This window comes from Microcebus murinus, chromosome 1 (genome assembly GCF_040939455.1).
Source record: "Microcebus murinus isolate Inina chromosome 1, M.murinus_Inina_mat1.0, whole genome shotgun sequence".
In the NCBI taxonomy this organism is placed as follows: Eukaryota; Metazoa; Chordata; class Mammalia; order Primates; family Cheirogaleidae; genus Microcebus; species Microcebus murinus.
In genome coordinates this window covers 72971553-72991296 of record NC_134104.1, presented here as the reverse complement: position 1 = coordinate 72991296, position 19744 = coordinate 72971553, and the positions used below count along the sequence as shown (strand labels likewise).

The following is a 19744-nucleotide window of genomic DNA, read 5'->3' as shown; positions in this document are numbered from 1 at the left end:
ACGCCTGAGATAGATACTGCTAGGTTTGTTCCAGGTGGGAACTTGAAAAGTATGTATGGGACAGAATGCAGTTACTGGAAAACTGAGGTTTGTGAAGCAATACCTGTAGAGGTCTCCCTGGAGGTTGTAAAATCTAACAGACAGCTGCAGAGGCCGGCATTCCTATCACCCAGATAAGGAGGGAACTACTCTCCACACACTCTCCACCCTTATCTCTACAGAATGGACTGAGCCAGGGGTCTAAGAAATTGGTTGTTTGAAAAAAAAATTTTTATTGCAGCGGCTCTTCTGGCCCAGGTACTCACTCCCCGCTAAGAAACCCTCTATAAAACCCAAGGCTTTCCCCTCCCTCAGTGTGGATGCTCTTTGGCCTCCACTCATCTGCACCCAGATGCCCCAAATAAACAGCATTTTGCTACACATGAGGCTTCGTTTCTCTCTCTGTCTCTTTTGGCTCTGGATCTAACAGATACCAGAATCCAGGAACTGAAAAAATGCCAGCTGTTCTGGGGGTATCCTGGTTTGCTACTGTGGTAACATCAGAACATTCCCCCTTTATCTCCCTTTCTCTTCTCTGCTTCTGTCTTTAGCTTGGCTTCACTGTCTGGTAGTGAGATAGACGTTCCTCACAGGAAATAGGATACTTATCTGTCCCTGTGGGTGACAAGCCCCAGAAAGTATTCTTGACCTGTCTTAATCACACACTCACACTTTCATGAACTTGTGTGGGTGGTGGAAGGGAGAATACTGGTGGTGGTGGTGCTAAGGTCCATCACTACACAGGTTTAGGAGCCCATCCCTAAGGAGTGGAGACCAAGGGGCAGTTTCCCAAAGGGAGGGAGAATTCTGTTGCCAGATGAAAGAAGAGAGGTTGTCTATTTCAGGGAGATAGAAATGTCACAATTATAGCCCAATGTGTGACATACTATAACAGAAATATGTCTGACACACATCTTTATCACTCCCAGTACCTAACATCACACTTTGTAGACATGCACGCAATTTTGATGGATCAATGAATCAGTTCCTCCAGCTGGTTGTAAACACTCTCTTCTCTAAATTGGCTCAGAATTTCATCAGCTGCTCTTAATTCCGTGCGTTGTATTAGAGGTTTTTTATGCCCTTATTTTATCGCCTTTGTAATCCAAGGTGCTTTTTAAAAGAGTTGAGACAGAAGCAGGCACTCTGTAAACATCCTGTATGAATTTAAATCCCAGAGCCAGAGCACAGAATGCTACACCACTGACAGGACGATTATATTTTGGGTGACCTGCGTGGCCTTTTTATTGAGGCCTTTAGGACACAAAGCCCCCGCCTAAAGAGGAGACCCTCCCGTGGGAGGGAGGCATGGCACAATGGCGGGGGCACAGCGGCGCCCCAGCCTCAGGCGCGTCACTGAGCACAAAGGAGACAACAGGGAGGCGGCGGCGGGCGCTGATCCTCGCTCGCCAGCCACTCGCAATTGCGGTTACAGACCTGCAGCTCCCCTCCCCCTCCCAGGCCTGCCCGGCAGCCTTTCTGTCTCCTCTCTCCCTCCGTACTGGACGGCTCGGGTCTATTTCCGGGCTCCGGATCTTTGGTATCGATCTGGGCTGGGGTCGCGGAGCAGGTGGCTGTGGCAGGGCAGCAGGGCCCGTAGCCTGGTGTGCCGGAGTCTGTCTCCCGCCGCCTTTGTCGCCAGCGCTTTCCTGACCAGCCCACTTCCTCGTCCCGGACCGCGCGCGCAGCCGGCCGGACTTCGCGCCGCGTCGGGCGCTGCTGCTGCTGCTGCGCTGTGGGGCCCGCTCGGTGCGGGCGCCGGCCGGGAAGCGAAGGCGAGGGGCAGCCAGGACCCCGGCCCAAAATGGCTGAAGTCAGTATCGACCAGTCCAAGCTGCCAGGAGTTAAGGAAGGTAGGGGTCGGGGTGTTAGGGCGGGAGGCCCCCTCCTGTCTCCCCAGCCCGGCTTCTCTCAGGCGTCATTTCGGCCCCCGCGGCCCTCGCACGGCGCCCGCCTTGTGCTGTCCTGGCCTGGAGGTGGAGGGAATTGAATTTAGGTTTTTATGTGGCACCTTGGGCGAGTCACTTACGTTCTAAGTCTTTTTTTCCCTATGTAAGTGTGTAGGGGGAGGATAGCACCACCCCCAGCAAGTAGTTGTACAAATGTTCCCATGAATGGCAAAGCCCTTAATGAAAAGCTAAAAAGCTGGGTAAATGTTACTTATTGTTCTAAAAATCAAGGCTGGCTTGAAGGCTAGGAGGTGGGGCCGGTTTGACGTTCAGTTCCTTGTGGAGCCTTTGTTTTGAAACATGACTCTTTCCCTCCTTCTCTCCCCACTTTTCCTAGGCCTGCGTCTGGCTGGCTGACTTTCCCACCTTCCTCAAGGTTTAAAAGTTTAGTTCTGCCATTGACCTGCACAGGCGGATGGCAGGTGGCTATAATGAGCATTTTCTTACAAAAAGCAGTGAGCGAAGGGAGCATGGGACTGGTGATCTTGTTTTTTAATGTTATCCAGGAAAATACCGATTGTTTAGTACTGGGCTGGTGTAGCTAACAGCAGGTAGCCCTTGACATCCCTTCTCTGTTCTTCATTAGCTGCTGTAGGACCTAGCATTTTTTATTGAGGTGTTGGGTGCTGAATCACCTTACCCTTTAATTATCTTTGGCTTTTCTTTGGTCCTAGGAAGCACAGAAGTTCCACAGTGCTATTGCAAGCCCAAGTTCCAATGGCTTGCAAAGGCTGCCTTTGTTGTGGATGTCAATTGTTTCAACTGAATACTGTGGACTAACATGTCTTGGGAAGTGGAATTGAAAATAAGAATTTTGCTTTCTTGGAACTGCATGTTTCATTGCCAGTTTAATTTGACTCACATGGTCTTGTGGGTGTTCGTGCCAACCCAGAATTCCCACCAAAATTAGTGACTCCTTGGCTGCTGTCTTTCCCAAGGTTTCAAACACTAAGAGACTAGTGATTTGTCACTGATCTTATGTAGAATTATTAATGGGTCTACAGTTTAGTAGTGAGATAAGATGTGAGAGTCCTGGTCTTAGAGATTGGTTATTTCTTGCTTTTGGATGTGAGGGTGTGTGTGTGTGTGTGTGTTTGTGTGTATGTGTATGTATGTGTGTGTTTTGAGCATGTCTCTAGAGAAAAGTATTGTATGTAGTGCTTCCTTAGGGTAGATGGTGAATAGAATGAGAATTGGAGTTCAAACAAAACCTGACATGAGGAATATTAATCATATAGTGCTGCGATCTTACCCAGTTTCCTATTCATGTGAGTGACCTAGAAAAAACTTTACATACATTTGTTACCCTTAGTTCTTTTGATTGTTTTTTAACCAAGCCATGAATGATTTATTCTAATGTATTATTATTTCTCAAGGAGTTCCACAAACACCTTCTATATGCAAATGTAAGATTTTTCTATTCCCAAACTCTAGATTTTAATACATTCAAATTGGCTTTCGTTTTATGTAATATGGTGTTTGGCAATCTGTGTTACATAGTCTGGTAGATTGATAAGGAAATTTAGTGTGGCTTTTTCATGTGTCTTCATTAAATTAACATGAAATATTTATTAAGTTTGAAGGTGGTCAGAAATTTTTGACAAGATCATTGTCTTTGTAAGCATCTGACCTTTCTGGTTCCAAGAACATCAAAGGAAGTGATATTCTAGATATGTTTTACTACTACTGGTGGTGAAGTTTTTGATCTGAGAAGTATTCAAGTCTAATAAAGTATATCTTTCTTTAATATAACTCTTAATTATGGCCCAGTTACTCCTTAGCAGAGTCGTTACCCTAATTAAGACTAAAGCTGGTGTCATGATGGGGTAAAATATACGCAAACATTGGGATGGTTGTAACACTGAAACACTACAGCTAAATTTGAGAAGATTTAGTAGTAGCAATTTGTTTAGTATTCTGACACAAGATATTTGAATCCCATTAAAAAAAAAATCTCTATGTCTGTTCCACTTTTTAATTTAAACCTTTGGTAGATTTATATATATAATAGTTTATAACAATTTGGTATCATGGTGTAGATTCCATTAGAGATTGTGAATAATACAATGAATGTACTGACCTTTCCACTGCCATTTCTTTAGGAGGGGGTGGGATGCCCTGTGACCTTTCTTGTGAACATCTCAACAGAGGTCATGGGTAGCAGCTGACATCCTAGTAAGGAGATATTTGAAAATCTTTGTTACATTAAAATCTAGTGCTTGCTTACTTAGTTTTTAAGGAGGTTAAAGATACTTGTCATTTGGACAGAACTTTTTAAACACACACAACTACGGCAGTATTTATATCTTGGAAAATCTCTCTTAAACTAGGAGACAAAGGGAAATGTTTGAGTTCTTATGTAGGTGAAAAGAATTAAGTCAACTAAATGTCACTACACATCATTTTTTTCTGTTTAAAAGCATATTTGGAACATCTACATTTTGTAATGGACAATACTATTGCCAGTATTTAGGAATAATGCTGTATTTTTTTCTGAAACATGTGAGGTCCTATGCAACAAGATTTGAAATAATTCCTAGCCATTTTTTTAAATCACTAGATCTATAACTGAAATGTAACATGCAATTTGGGAATGTTAGGCAAAGGAATAGACATATTCCAACAATATTCTGAAATCTTCTTAGTTTAAAGTTCATAGTTGAGCACATATTTTTCTAAAAGTAGTGCTTTTCCTAAGCACTTTTAATCAGTTGACAAACTTAGATATTTTTGGTCAATTTTAATCATCTTTATAGAATTTTCTGTCTAAAACAAAAATCAAGACTCCCCATTTTCCTTTTTGCTTTTTCTAGTAAGATTCCCATATCACCACCTAATTTGAATTTCCCGCTTATTACTTAATTATACTGTTTCCGCCATTTAAACAAGGTTTTATATTATCATAAAGTTTGGTCTGAGACTGTTCATCAAAGCCATTTTAGACCTTTTTACTTTTATCAACTTCTTTGCAATTTTTTAACTGTTAGTTTTTCCCCACTTTTAGCCACTTAGCACTTGCATTTTAACTCTCCTATCTTCTTTCAGTGTTTACCTCATTTTCTCTTTCCTTACAGCACTTTCCCAGATCTTTTTTTTATTTTTTATTCTTACTGTTTTTCATATGGAAAGTTCCACTAGCTCCAAAGTTGGTGAACTCTGTATGTGTGTGTGTGTGTGTGTGTATGTGTGTGACCATGTGTGTGCTTAACATCTGAAATCAATGTGCCTAGGAGTGACTTATTTCCTCAAGTATCAGTAGCCAGCTCTTCTGGGAGCACATCTTTTTGCTTTAATGAAAGATAATATTTAATACATTTTTTGAAATGCCTACACAAGGAAACATACCTAGAAAGCACTGATTAATTTTACATTCATGACACCCCAATCACATAATGAGATAAATTAATGGCATAAATCTAGAACTTCAAGGGAAAGATACAAAATTATGTATGTTACAATTAGTTAACCCAGTAGTCCCAGAGATCCGTAAAGAGGGCATCTACAGTGCTGGCAGTATCTGTGAAATGAACGTCTTCTGGCTCCAGGCAAACTTGCTTTCCCTTTTATTCAGAATTCCACAGCAGTTTTTGTTGTTGTTGTTGCTTTTTAATGAAACCTTGGCTGGATTTCCTAGAGCCGGGAGGTATGTGTCTTATCTTGTTTCTCCATCCCCATCTGGTTTCATGTTTTTCATATACTCAGCAAATATTCAGTGAGTATTTGAATGTGTGAATAAATGAATGATTGAATGAATGAATACATTATTAGATGTTCCCTGTTTAGGAATCTTAACTCTAGCATAATTATTTTATATTTCTTTTTGTACAGGCTCCTCAAGGGCAGAGATAATGCCTTTTAGCCATGTATGTCACATATCATTAATGCCAACATGAAATTTATAAAGACTTTTGAATTTAAAAAAAATTTCTTGTAAATATGTTTTATAAGTAGAATTCATTCAACATAGATATGTGTGTGTGTGTATATATGTATATAAAACATAGGGGAAAAAAGTGATCATTGCTTTCTTAAGAATATAATTTTAGTAAAAACATTTAAAAAATCTATTTTGTGTTTTTTGCTTTTTATTTGAGTAATAGGTTTAATTTTTTTCTTAAATGTAAAGCAGTAAACTCAATTTGGGAGCTGGAAGAAATCTTAGATATGGACTTAAAAAATAATAATTATGCAGTGTGCTATGTATTGTGTGAGGGTAGTTCCCACAATAAAACAAATACCCTGTGGTGCATGGCCATGATCTTCACTGTGGTGTAGAATACATGGATTTGTTGAAAGGAACCCTCTGAATTCACATGTGTACCCAAAGTGCCTCTTGTATAAGGAAGAAAAATCTTTTAGGTTATTGCTATGTGTGTGCATGCAGTACTTTCTTGAATTAATAAATGAATTTTTTATTCAAATGATATAACTGTTATTTGTAAAATAATTTTTTAAACTAACAAGTATTTAAAGGACAACTCCCATGAGGGAAACGGTAGAATTAATTGATATTTTAAAAAGAGATCTCAAAGTAGAAAACATTAAAAAACACTGATCTAGGCCAGCCTCCTCATTTTCCAGCTTAAAATCTGACAGCCAGGAAGAGGAAGTGAGTTATGCTAAACCACTGAGGCTAAGTAGCTAGGAATTGGCAAGTTAAGGTCTAGAATTAGAAAAGTTTAGAACTGTGAGTATTTACACAGTTTAGTCTTCCCTCCTTTCTCCTTATCTACCTTCTCCCTTCCTCACCCTTCCTTCTCTCCTTTTCCTCTCTGTCTTTTAAGTTGTTCTGTAGATATATAAGATTCATTCCTGATGTGTTTCATCTAATACTGTCATATGTTTAAAAAAGTATAATGAAAATAATTAATGACAAGACTTTCAGAAATTGTATGAGGTTATTTTAGGGGTACTGTTTCATATAGATCATGAGTTAACATACCTTTTATTTTTTTAATTAAATTTTTTGGAGCTTTTATTTTTGATTCTGCAAATGAATTATTCAGTAAACTATAGAAAGTCACAGTTTCAGTGTTTTCTCTATCTGAAAAATCACACAAAAATGCAGGTCTTCTCTGGTATACTCAGCCTGAAGGGACTAATATTTAAGGACTTAAACACTCCAAAACTGGGGTCCCCAACCCCTGGGGCTGGGGACACTACCAGTCCCTGGCCTGTCAGGAACCTGGCTGCACAACAGCAGGCCAGTGAGCAGAAGCTCCATCTGTATTGACAGCCACTCCCCCATCACTCACATCACTGTCTGAGCTCCTCCTCCTGTCAGATCAATATTAGCTTCTCATAGGAGTGCAATCCCTACTGTAAATTACGCATGTGAGGGATCTAGGTTGCATGCTCCTTATCAGAGTGTAATGCTTTGGGGAGCGGCTGCAAATACAGATTATCACTAACAGAGAGGTTTGACTGCACAATAAATGTAATGCTCTTGAATCATCCTAAAACCATTGCTGCCTCTGCCCACCCCCTGCCTGCCCCTCCTTGCCCCATATCTGTCTTCCCCTAACCGGTGCCAAAAAGGATGGGGACTGCTGCTCTAAAATTGAACATATTAGGGATGTAAACTCAAAGAAGCCCATAGGCCATGGTCTTTCCTCGGTTCGTGTCAGGGACATAACAGCTGTTATTGAGATAAGTGAATTTTGCCTCAGTGACAAAAAGCAATATGATATTCTACCATTCGTAAAGCAGTTGTAGATCTTACCAAACTTAAGTCCTGCTTGAAATCTGTTCTCCAAGTATAGCAGCACATTTAAAAAATGAATCACTCTGATCCATAGAAGAGAAACAAACAAACCTTACAACAGCTGTATTTTCCAGTTTCAGAGGTAGCCACTGGTAGTGCCATTGAATTTATTTTAACTGATGCCCCGTTTAAAGGTGTCCTATGCTTCAAAAATGTGAAATTAGGATACCCTAGATCTTATCTAAGACCTACAAAGGATAATTGGTTTTTATATTCAGAAAGACTTTGGGAATTATTTAGATGTTGGAATTTAGAATGATCTAGATGTTCGAATTTAGAAACCAGTGCAGGAGTTCTCAGCTATTACTTAATAAAGGACATGATAAATAATAATTACTTCCCTTTTGTCATTATTTCATTTAAAAAGCACTTACACTCACATACACACATACATTAAGTGTGTATGTATAGGATAGTTGCTAACCATACACTGAAGTAAAAGCAGCAGAGACTTTCTAATGAACCATAGCTAATATATAACTAGTCTTGTTTATATATGTGTTCTTCCTTTTTTATTTTTCTTTTTAGTCAAGTTCATTGAGGTATAATTTACATACAGTAAAAATTTATTCTTCTTAGTATATGGTTCTGAGTTTTGAAAAATGTCTATATTATAACTACCACTACATCAAGGTATAGAACAGTTTATAACCCCCAAACTTCTCAGCCTCTTTTCCCTGCCAGCCACTGATTTGTTTTCTGCCTCTATAGTTTTGCCTTGTCAAGCATGTTATATAAATGGGATCATATGATAAGTAGCTTTTTGAGTCTGGCTTTTTTCTTTTAGCATGATGTATCTCATATAGTGCATGTATCAGTAATCAGTAATTCCGTTCTTTTTAGTGCTTAGTAGTATTTCATTATATGCCTATACATACACATACTGTTTATACATTCACTAGTTGAAGAATATTTGAGTTGTTAGTTTTGGTGGTTATAAATAAAGTCACTCTAAATGTTCATATATGGACTTTTTTGGTGAACACAAATTTTTGTTTCTGTTGAATGGGATTGATGGGTCATAGGACTAGCTTATGTTAAAATTGCCAAACTGTGTTTCAAACTGGCTGTACCATTTTGCATTCCCACCAGTAATGTGTGGGGGCTCCAGTTGTTCTGCATCCTTGCTGGCTCTATATTGTCAAGTCCTTTTTTCTTAATGGGTGTGTAATGGTATCTCATTGTGGCTTTAATTTGCATTTCCCTGATGACTGATACTTTTGAGTATTTTTATTATGTTAATTTGCCTTTCTTATATTGTTTGTTGATGGCATCTGTTCTAAACTTTTGTCTAGTTTTTAAAATAATTAGATTATTTTCTTATGAATTTGGAAAGTTCTTTACATATTATAGATACAAGTCTTATTATATATATAGTTAGCAAATGTCAGTGGTTTTTAAGCATGAGTTCAATATCAGAATGATGTGAGAATCTTTATTATAAGCATATTCCTAATTTTACTTGATATTAGCTGAATCTCTTAGAGATGGTTTCAGGAATCTGTAGTTTTTACATACAGATTCTACACTTGGACTTATGCAGCAGGCATTTGGAAAATACAGAATGAGAATACTGTGGCCGCCCCAATATAGGGATCCTCCCCTATTCTAATTTCTTAAGTTTTTCATTTGATAGCTCATTTATCTGATAATGTTAAATAATGAGCAACAATTCTACCCAGTAATTGAAATTTGTTACGGGGGCCTGCAAACTACTGCCACTAAAACAAGTGGCAGTATGGTTTTTACATTTTTTAATTATTCAACAAAAATAAAAAGAGGAATGTTTTGTGACATGAAAATTATATGAAGATCAGATTTCGGCATCTATAAGTGAAGTTTTATTGGAACATGGCCATGTTCATTCATTTACATGTTATCTATGCCTGCTTTCATGTTATACAGGCAGAGATGTGTAGTTGTGACATAGACCATATGACCCATAAAACTTAAAATTTTTACTATCTGGTACCATACAGAAAAAAATAATTCCTTTTGGAGCCATTGTCAGAGAAACTTTCAAAAAACTTCCTTATTTAAACTTTTTAAATATTTCAGTGATCAGTATGAACACCAATTATTGTAACTTTGCCTTAATAATACCCTTGGGGACTATTATTGATTGAATTCTTATGATAGCATATTTAATTATTGTAGTGACTTTTAAAAATATAGACTTTTATCCTTTTTCTTAAGAAGAAAGAATTTACTCTCCCTATAGATTTTTAGGAGCTTGAAATCTGTGTAGAAATCTTATGTAAAGTGAGAGTATGCCATATGCCAGCTCTTACTAAGGGTCTGTGGGGCTTTTAGGAATAAAGTGCATGAGCACCCAGCAGATTCAACTTTTTACAAAAGTTTGCATATGTTTTTTAGCTTAGAACTTCTTACTGAGTTGCCTGAATGAAATACTGATTTTGTCTTCTTGGAAACTTGTATCAGAGGTACCTTAGCTAATTTACCACCAATCTTTGAGGGCTTGTTTCCAGTCCTGATACAGCTGTCTAATGACAAATATCAGGGGAATCTCCCCTGGACTTTTTTGGCTTTTCCTTTTCTAATGAATCCTAAAGGTTGAGTCAGTTCCCATTAACTCTACTAGGACTTTTAACTGTGTATATTAAAAGTGTGAATGACTTATAAGGATATATTTCCCTCTTCACTACCTCCCCATCAGCAAGAAAATTTGTTTATTGACTGAAGGATTATTACAGTCACCAGTTTTTGAGTAGTAGCACCTTCCCACTGAATACTTTAAAATATTAACTTTTTCTTTCATATTATGAAGTTCTGTATAAAGTTGGAAGGTTAGGGTTGACAGATAACTGAAAAACTTCTTATTGTCTAGATGTGAATCTTGAAGTAGAGAAAGAGAAAATAGGCGCTTGATTAAAAAGCTTGTTCTTATCTGCACATCTCTAGTTTATCCTAACATCTATCTGGGCCAGCAGCTATTTTGGAAGGGGCTGTCTTCTCTCAATGTCTGCATTTATTATACAAATCACATTCTGGCTTTGCCTACAAAAGATTTTCTATTTGGTCATTGACAGCTGGATTCTAAGTGGACATGTCTGCTTCTTTTGTTTTCCCAGGCTTCTATGGTCAGACTTCATTATTTCAAATTGTGCTTTAATGTATCCAGAAATCATTTCTTCTTGTCTGTTGTTTTTATAGTTTTCCCATTAAAGCTCCATATAGCTTGATCTTTGAAAGATCATTTTGGCTATGTGTCTATGTTAAAGTGACAGATTGGAGGTGAAAAATATGGTTTGGGGGCTATGGATGCCACTTTACTATGCTTTTAACCCCTGAATTCCAGGAACTTAATTTTAATGGCACTCAAATTTCTCAAACTAGGATAACTTTCAGGGCTTAAAGGTAGGGTAGCCAGATAATTTGTAGGCCAAACCCAGATAATTTCACCAGAATAGGTATATACTGGTAACCAACCAACGGGGATATTGCTGAAATACCATAGGAAGTTGGATATGATAAGTGAGTGAGTAAGGTCCTTGTTACAAAACTCTTTCTGGTTATGTAAACGTAAAGTTTTCATTGACTCTTAAAACCTGAAGATTACCTGTCTCCCATAGACTGTAAAAAGTCAAAATAATTTAGTCCTAGTCCCCTAATCCAGTGAATTCATGCATATATATTTTTACTTTTTTTGTATGAGTTATTCCACTTTTCAAATTCCTGTAGGAAGTTGATTGCTGTTGAGATTAGCTCAATGCCTAGACCCACAGTAGTCTCCTTTGGAAGCAATAATCTTACCTGTTTAAGGATTAATTTTAGTGACATAAAACTGTGGTAATATGTGCATATTTTTCAATAAAGTGATGTGTCATTTTGTTGCTGTTACTAAAGAAGCCACTTAGTTTCTTACATGGTATTGGATTCCATCAGAATTTTTGTGTATGCTCTTTTTTTTTTAGATAAAGGGTGGAAAGTTCTTATGCAGTTTTAACTATGCAGGTTAAACATAACATGTATTTTTTAAATTCTTGACTATAAAGAGAGATAGTTGTGAAGAATCTGAAAGTTTTGAGTTAGAAACTAAAGTACTCAATGTATATAGATTGCAAATTTGTAATGGTTTCTGATAAAAAGTGGAGAAAGCATGAACAAGAGCATCAACTCAAGAGTTCTTGTTTGGGGGATGATATGTTTAATTTGCACTTGCTTGAAAATGGTCTCTTCTAGCTTCATACGGTATGTTAGAAGTTAATGTTGCTTTAAAAGCATTCAGTACTACAGAACACAAATTTATACTTCTAAGGAGTTATATGAAATTTTCTAAATCATCTAAATAATTTTGACTCTTTAAAAAACAAGTGAGGCAAATGAATCCTTTATAGCAAAAAGGTATTTGCATAGCTTGTCTTCCTTTTCACAGATGCAGGCTGCCCCGGATTTTCTTTCAGTTCCTCTGCAGGAACATTACATGATAACCAAATATACTGTAGGGTATATGGAAGGTAGTTTCAGTAACAATACGTAACAGAAATCTAGGGTATTTAGAGCACATTCCAGATGAACTGAAAAAATTTGGTGATCTTGAAGAGACCTGAAATATGAAAGGTGTTAGCTTTCCCAGGCTGTCCTCTGATCATCTGGCCCCAGGAAAACCTTTTAGTAAGTGACATAGACCATATTTGTATTCATTGGGGAGTTAGTGACTGATAACATGGTCTCATTTTACTCTGATATGGAAGGCTCTCTGAGAACTTCTAGTTGAAACAGGAAAAGCTTACTTTTTTATAAGGCATCAGATTGAACAAGATATACTAGTGGTATAAGTAAGCATTTATACAGATGGATAAAAGCAGATGTTTGTCAATTTGGGTGCTAGAAATAATGGAATTAATAGCAACAGTGAAGAAAGCAGTAGTTGGTGGAGTAGAAAGTTATCACAGCAATCATCCTGTATGAATAGGCTCCATATTGGCTGCAGTTATCACATTATTAGATGATCTCATATCCAAGAGACAAATGTATATCACTTATTCTCAATCAGGTATATTTCATACAACCTTATGTCTAAGTTGGATGAGTTCTTAAAGATAATTTAGACTGTATCCTCATAGGTCTAGACCAGGGTTCCTCAAACTTTTTAAACAGGGGGCTAGTTCACTGTCCCTCAGACTGATGGAGAGCCGTTGGAGAGTGCAGCTCACATTCCACACATGCCCACTGTGGGCCCAGGACGGCTGCTAAGCAGGACAGGCAGCAGCGGCAAAAACACCCCGAGGGCTGGATAAATGTCCTCAGCAGGCGCACGTGGCCAGCGGACCATAGTTTGAGGACACCTGGTCTAGACCCTCTGATTTGGAAAGTGACTTGTAAAAGGTCATTTGGTGAGCTGCTAACAGAGCTAGCACAAAAATTCTGACAGGAATCTGGAATTAAGACCAGGGCTCTTTGTACTTAAATTTGTCTGTACCTTATGTGCTACAATAAAACCCTAATATTTCTATAAATTGGATAAGAAATATCCACATTTTTTATGTTTAAGATGCTAGGTGTCATGTGGATTTGGCAGAAAGCTTTTACTAGAGCAGTTCAAAGTACAGAAGTCAGGAAAAGCCATCTAGTTTTAGCCATGCCCCAAATTTTTAATCTACATGATAATATGTTTCTTAGATTCAGAATGGCTACATTTCTACTTAATAGTCTACCTTCATGCCATTCTCAATGATGATAATTTGATGATTCTTCTATTTTGGTAAACTGTAATTAACATAATTTTCACATAGAATTCTACTTTGCTTTCTTTTAATTTTCTTTCTTTCTTTTTTTTTTTTTTTTTTTGAGACTGAATCTCACTCTCTTACCTAGGCTAGAGTGCCGTGGCGTGAGCCTAGCTCATAGCAATCTCAAACTCCTGGGCTCAGGTGATGCTCCTGCCTCAGCCTCTCAGGTAGCTGGGACTACAGGCACACGCCATTGTGCCTGGCTAATTTTTTTTTCTATTCTTAGTTGTTTGGCTGATTTCTTTCTATTTATAGTAAAGACAGGGTCTCACTCTTGCTCAGGCTGGTCTCGGACTCCTGAGCTCAAGCAGTTCTCCTACCTCAGCCTCCCAGAGTGCTAGGATTATAGGCGTGAGCCATCATGGCCAGTCTACTTTGCTTTCTAATCCTGGACTTTTCAACTGCAAAAGTGCGGAGTGGTAGAGCTCATTAAGCATTTTAGACATTGTGATTTTACCTTAACTCAGTCCCACAATATGTATAGGGAACATATTCCCCATCTCTCAGCTTTTTAAAATTGGACATGTAAGGGTAGAAAGAGCTATGGAAATTCAGTAAACTGTTGATTATATATAATTCCTTGCGAGGAAACACGTCTACAGATTCTGAAGTTGCATTCCAAGTTGTCATTGCATATTCTAGTATAGATTCTGTACTACAGAAGTAACTAGATCTCTGTTGTTAATCAGTGACTTAGTGGGACCTTGTCGAACCCCAAATTTAGGCTCATGTGCCCAATGTTACAAAGGGCTGAGAAACTTAAGTATTAGAGTCTAAGGGCTTTATGAGGGAGTCCTAGAGCTGGCATGCTTAGCAGTTTTTTTCTTAATTTGATTGAATGTATTTGGCATTTTAGGGTACATGTTAAGGGTTCAAAATCTTTTTAAAGCTTTATATGGGGACTTTACTATTAGTCTAAAATTAGATTTCTAAATGTGACAGAAGCCCATCATTCCCGGGAGTCCCCACAGTTGCTGGTGGGTGATGGGAGTTGTCACTTGAGTGATGGCTTCTCTTTTATCCAGGAATAGGCTTTTTTTGTCCTTTTGATAATTCATATCCTAGATATTTAATAGTCTCTTTGTAAATCTGTGTCTTTTTCTTGGTTATTTTATAGCCTCTACCAGGCCAAAACCTTCATGTCTGAATGGTGTTCTCTCTTGGGTTTCACTAGCAATAAGAAGATTATCTTCATATTATAAAAGGATTTTATTAAGTATCTGTTAGTTGGAGGTTTCTCACATCCCTGGCTAGGATTTTCCCAAATATTGTAATGGATTTTTTTTTAACCTTTAGGTAAAATAGTCTAAAAAAACTTGTTCTGCATTACTCTTAGGATCCTGACATTCAAAAGCATGGATCTCTTGGGAGCCTTTATCTAATGGGATGTAAAAAAAAAAAGAAAAAAAAAACCAAAACATCCTTTAAGTCTAAAACCATAAACCAGTGTAGGTCTCCTGACAAAGGTGATCAATAAAGTATATGGATTGGGAACTACTGAGTTTATTACCTGGACAATCTGGTTTATGGCTCAAAGATCTGGAACAGATTGGCATTCCTCTAAGTGAGGCTTGAGCATCAGCAGCATAGGGGTGTTATAGGGAGATTGACATGGCTACATTAGGGCTTTCTCTAGTTGGGGTCATATTTTTCTTCTGTGTTTTCTCTTTTACCAGATATTGTCTCAGGTTATTATCTTGTGTTTTTGTTTTGTTTCTTTTTTTTTTTTTTTTTAAGGATGACTTTTACTAGGTTGGCCATGATGGCCTGACCTGGTTTTCTGCCTGTCCAGATGCTTTCTCTTATCTTGCTTAGAATTTTTTTTTTTTTTTTTTTGGTATATTGCAAGGAGACCCATTGGCTGTAGCAGCAACATCTGGAAGGTGCTGGCATATTCAAGTGGAATCTTTAGATGTCTAGGAGAAAAAACAATTTGAACATTTAATCTAGCAAGTACATCTCAACCCTGGAGGGGAACAGGACCATTAGAAATATATAAAAAATTGAGTTTTAGGTTTGTGTCTCCAAGATGACAAACCTTTAGGTTGTAGGCAGAGACAAGTCACAGTTTTTTTCTGACTCTTTTGTGACCACATAGTCTCCTTTGAATCAGGAGATGAGCAAGTGTTAACTGTAGAATATGTGGTCTCCATATCAATAAGAAAGTCAACCAGTTTGTTTTTCACTGTCATTTCTACCTGGGACTCCTGTGGGAATATTGTGACAGATTGCTCTATCTAGGTCTGTTGGAGCCCCTGGACTTTTTTATTTGTTATCCATATCTCCCCCTTCTACTTTTTCTGTCTGGGTTGAGGAGGGTCTTACCTTTTTTTGCTGGCTTTGCCAGTTTGGGGCAATCATTTTTTTAGTGCCTCTCTTTTTTGTAATACGTGCATTGATCTTTTTTTTAAAGGAGGGTGCTCTTTTCTTCTGTGATTTTCCCTTTTCTTCCTTCTCAACAGTTTGGTGGTCCAACACTGTCACCAGCAAGGTTGCCTGTTGTTTCATTTTCCTTTGTTTTTTTGCATCTTTTCTGTTGTTGTAAACCTTAAAAGCAAGTTCTACTAAATGTGAGATTGGCAGCCCAAGGGCCCTGTTTTACCTTCTACAGTTTCCTCCTGATATTTGGGGCACTTTGGCTGATAAAGGTCATATTTACTATTTTCTGATTTTGGGGGGCCTTGGGGGGATTGGCATTGCTATATTTCTTATATGCCCAATATAACTATTCTACAACCAGGAGGGGTCCATGGGGTTGTTGCTGAATCTCTTGAACTTTTATTGAGGCTTTTAATTGTGGGACTCTTTTTAGTGATCTCTTTAGAATATAATTTTTATAATGCTCAAGCAAGATTACCTGCTATCATTTACATCCCAATTTGCCTCAACTATAGTGATAATGTCAGATTTAGGAAAGTTATTTCTATCTTTAAGGTTAAGCTGATGGGCTTCTCTTCTGTCTTTTTAAATACCCATATGATATTCCTTGGCACGAGCAAAAAACATTGATTCAATGCTTGAATCAGTAGCCCAGGTGGGATTATATGTTAAAAAGATGAAAGAAAACAAATTGGCCATGCGTTTAGGGTCATCCTAATAGGAGGAGTTATTATTTTTTTATTTCAACAAGTCAGTGTGGGAAATGGGGAGTGTATCTACATTATTCTTGCTGGCTATCCATTGGCATTTAGCCCTGTGACAAGAACTGGTCAAATGGAAACTGCCTTGCTTGAGGAGTCCCAGATCCCTGGACCAAATTGGGTACCCTGTCGAGTACATATCCTTACTTGATTTTTTTTTCACTAGTGGGAAAGCTTGGCCCCTTTTACATGGCTACCCCATAAGGTGGTGGGTCTAGCAGGGGGGTCCACCTGGAGAAGAGGAAGGGAGTTCAGGAACCAACCTGGCAGGTGTCAGCTGAGGGTGTGGTGCTGGTGTCGGTGGAGATGCCAGAGGTATGGTGGGAGGATTTAAGAGCACTGATCAAAACCTCATCTTACTCATCTAATCCCTTAGACTCTGGTACTTTTGGTTGGAGTTTTTCAGGCCTTTGCACCATCAAGTTGTACCTTCTCTGTGTAGACTCATTCTGATGTAATAACGTAAAAGCCTGTACATATGAAATTTTAACTTATTTTCTTTTTCTATTATAAAACAATTTTAATTGTATAATAATAATAATATAGTTTAAAGATCAATGTAGGGCCATTTTTTCCCCTGAATCTAGGGAATATGCAGCCTGATTGTATTACAAAGAATCATCTTTTAATCTTTTACTGGTGCATCCAACATCCAGGCAGCTGTAGAGACTCCTCATGTGCTTGAATGCCAGTCAAGGCCACCTGACCACACACACAACATCCCTTTAGGGTTACCAGAATTGTTGTCAAACCCTAAATTCAGGCTTGTGTACCCAATATGCAACTAAAATCAAACACTGTGACACTGGTGCTTCGAGATAGAGAAAGGTTTATTTGATTTGGCTGAAGCAAGAATATGAGAAAATGGGAGAGCAAGATCTCTCAGATCCATCTTAAAGAGATGAAGTTATGTAGCTAAGGAGCAGGGCAGGGGGAGTTTTGGGGAACCAAAGGAGGAAGTCTGTGTTGCTTTTAGTCTCACATAACAGCTTGAGTAACCAGACTTCTGGGCGTCAGCAGCCAGTCAGAGCTTTCTCAGGGGCATTCATTCCTTCTACAAAACAAACTCATAGATTTTCCTTGTTACCCTAGAGTTGTATTCTCTTGCTTGACAAAGAAACAGTACATCAACAATTTACAGTACATCAATTTACAGTACATCAATAATTACTGTGAAAACAAGGGATACAGCATGAAAAGTGAGCAGTTAACATGTACAAACAAATAAGGGCCTAGTCAATTTTTACATTATTTTAATCATTAAAAAAATGCCTAGATACTAAAATCTCAAGAGGGCTGGCTAAAACCTGACTAGAAGAAATACTTACTAGAAAATAACTAATAATAAGAATTTGCTAACTTTGATGATGCCAATAATAATAATAGGATCTATTTATTGAACCACTTCTTGTTGAGTAGCAGATGCATTCTTTGGCCCTTCACATACTTTATTTAATTTAGTCCTCATAATATTCTTTATTTTACATATGAGGAACCTGAGGCTCAAAGAGATAAAAATATTTGCCCAAGGTCTTTTAGCCTTTTAGCTAAACAATATTTGAATCATGATCTATGGTCATATAGCTGCAGATTTGATGTTTCTTTCTAAAATACTTATCAAACACTATACAGAATTCAAAACATATCCATGTTATGTACTCTGTTTACTTTTATATCGTGAAAGAAATATCAGTATCCTCCTTATTGGAATCTATCACTATGATTGGCAACTTCAATTTTTGCTTCTGTCTTCTCAGAGTACTAGTTGAGCTTCCCCCCTTTATTGGGAATAGAGAACCATCAAAAGTTCACAGGTAACTTAAATACTAGTAAGATGAATATAAATTTCTTACTCAAAAAAAGAAATTACCCTACTCTGATGAGACTACATAGAGAACAAAAGTGGTTGACGGAATCATTTCTTAGAATCTGTATGCAACTCCATGTTATCAGTGTGGGAATTTCCTGGGTGTACTTTCAAATACAGGCTATCTTCTTCCGATTTACTGTGAGATCACTCCATAATCTGTCTAGACTGTATTTCTAAGGGAAGAAACCTAGTTTTAATGTAAGCCTACTTGTATTATAATTAGGAAGATACATCTCCTGATCATCTTTGGAGACATTCCTCTAGATTGTGTAATACTAAGTTGATTTTAGAAATGTACCTACGATCCTAAGAATCTTTTAGACAAACACATTTCTAGTCAGCGAACCTGACCAATTATTGAGCATGTGGTGACATGTCATAGAATTCCAGAAATCTCAACATTTGCTTATTTGTTTTCTATTCCTACTTTTGTATTCACATAATCCAAGATTACTAGAAATGTATGTACAGTTTTGACAAATGGTATCCAGAATGGAATCATGATTCTTGCAGTCTGCTTTATGGGAGCAAGATTCTAAGAGACTATTTCCCATACCTACTTATCCCGTGATCTCTATCTAAAATAAAGTTGTTTGGGGATTTTGAGTATTACCCTTGATTATTTGAAATTGAAATGAATTTACTAATCCTAATAGGAAAAAAGAAAGTGCTAGCTAAAGTATATACTTGCAGAAGAGAAGTCCCAAGTGGAAATATCTGACTCAAGGATAAATAGAACTTACAGTAGCTAGTACTTAAGGAAACTCTCTTGTTATATGAAGCCAATAAACTGAAATGGTTTTTCTTACTCTGGTGTAAACTTGTACTTAAGTTGGGCTGGATGTGATCTTTTGGGTTTTAATGGGTATGACTGGGTTTATCCTTCAGAGGTTTAAGGAGATGGGTGGCTTTTCTTTCTAGGCTAAGGCAAACAGAGAACTGGCTGCCAAACCATTTGAGGGCTTGCACAAGTGCCAGGAAAAGTGCCATTCAAACAGTGGAACAACAGAAGGTTGGGTTTCTTTGGGAATACATGAAATCGAAATAAAATAAGTAAATTCTTACTATCTAGATATTCTTTGTGAAAAATTGCTTTGAAAAATATTGTTTGCTACAGCTTCTATAATGGTATTTACCATTTTGAAGACACTTTGTGGCTGTCAGTGGTTTATTTTTTTATAATAATAGGTCTGTCTCCATCAGAATAATTTGTGAGTGCCTTTTTAAAA

The 19744-nt window shown here is 37.7% G+C and overlaps 1 protein-coding gene across 4 annotated transcripts in view; it reads left to right on the top strand.

Moving 5' to 3' along the window:
- Positions 1-1510: 1510 nt before the first annotated feature.
- The window catches only part of CCDC50 (coiled-coil domain containing 50), a 74470-nt gene continuing 56236 nt past the window's right edge, over positions 1511-19744 (top strand). For 3 of the 4 annotated variants that reach the window (XR_012919273.1, XM_012745191.2, XM_076002930.1), the window contains exon 1: positions 1511-1892. Coding sequence is in view for 3 of the 4 variants with exons in the window: in XM_012745191.2 (XP_012600645.1) it covers positions 1844-1892 (49 nt within the window). In the remaining variant the exon portion in view is untranslated. The remainder of the gene's footprint in view (positions 1893-19744) is intronic. The other variant, XM_012745193.2, reaches the window with a different exon arrangement.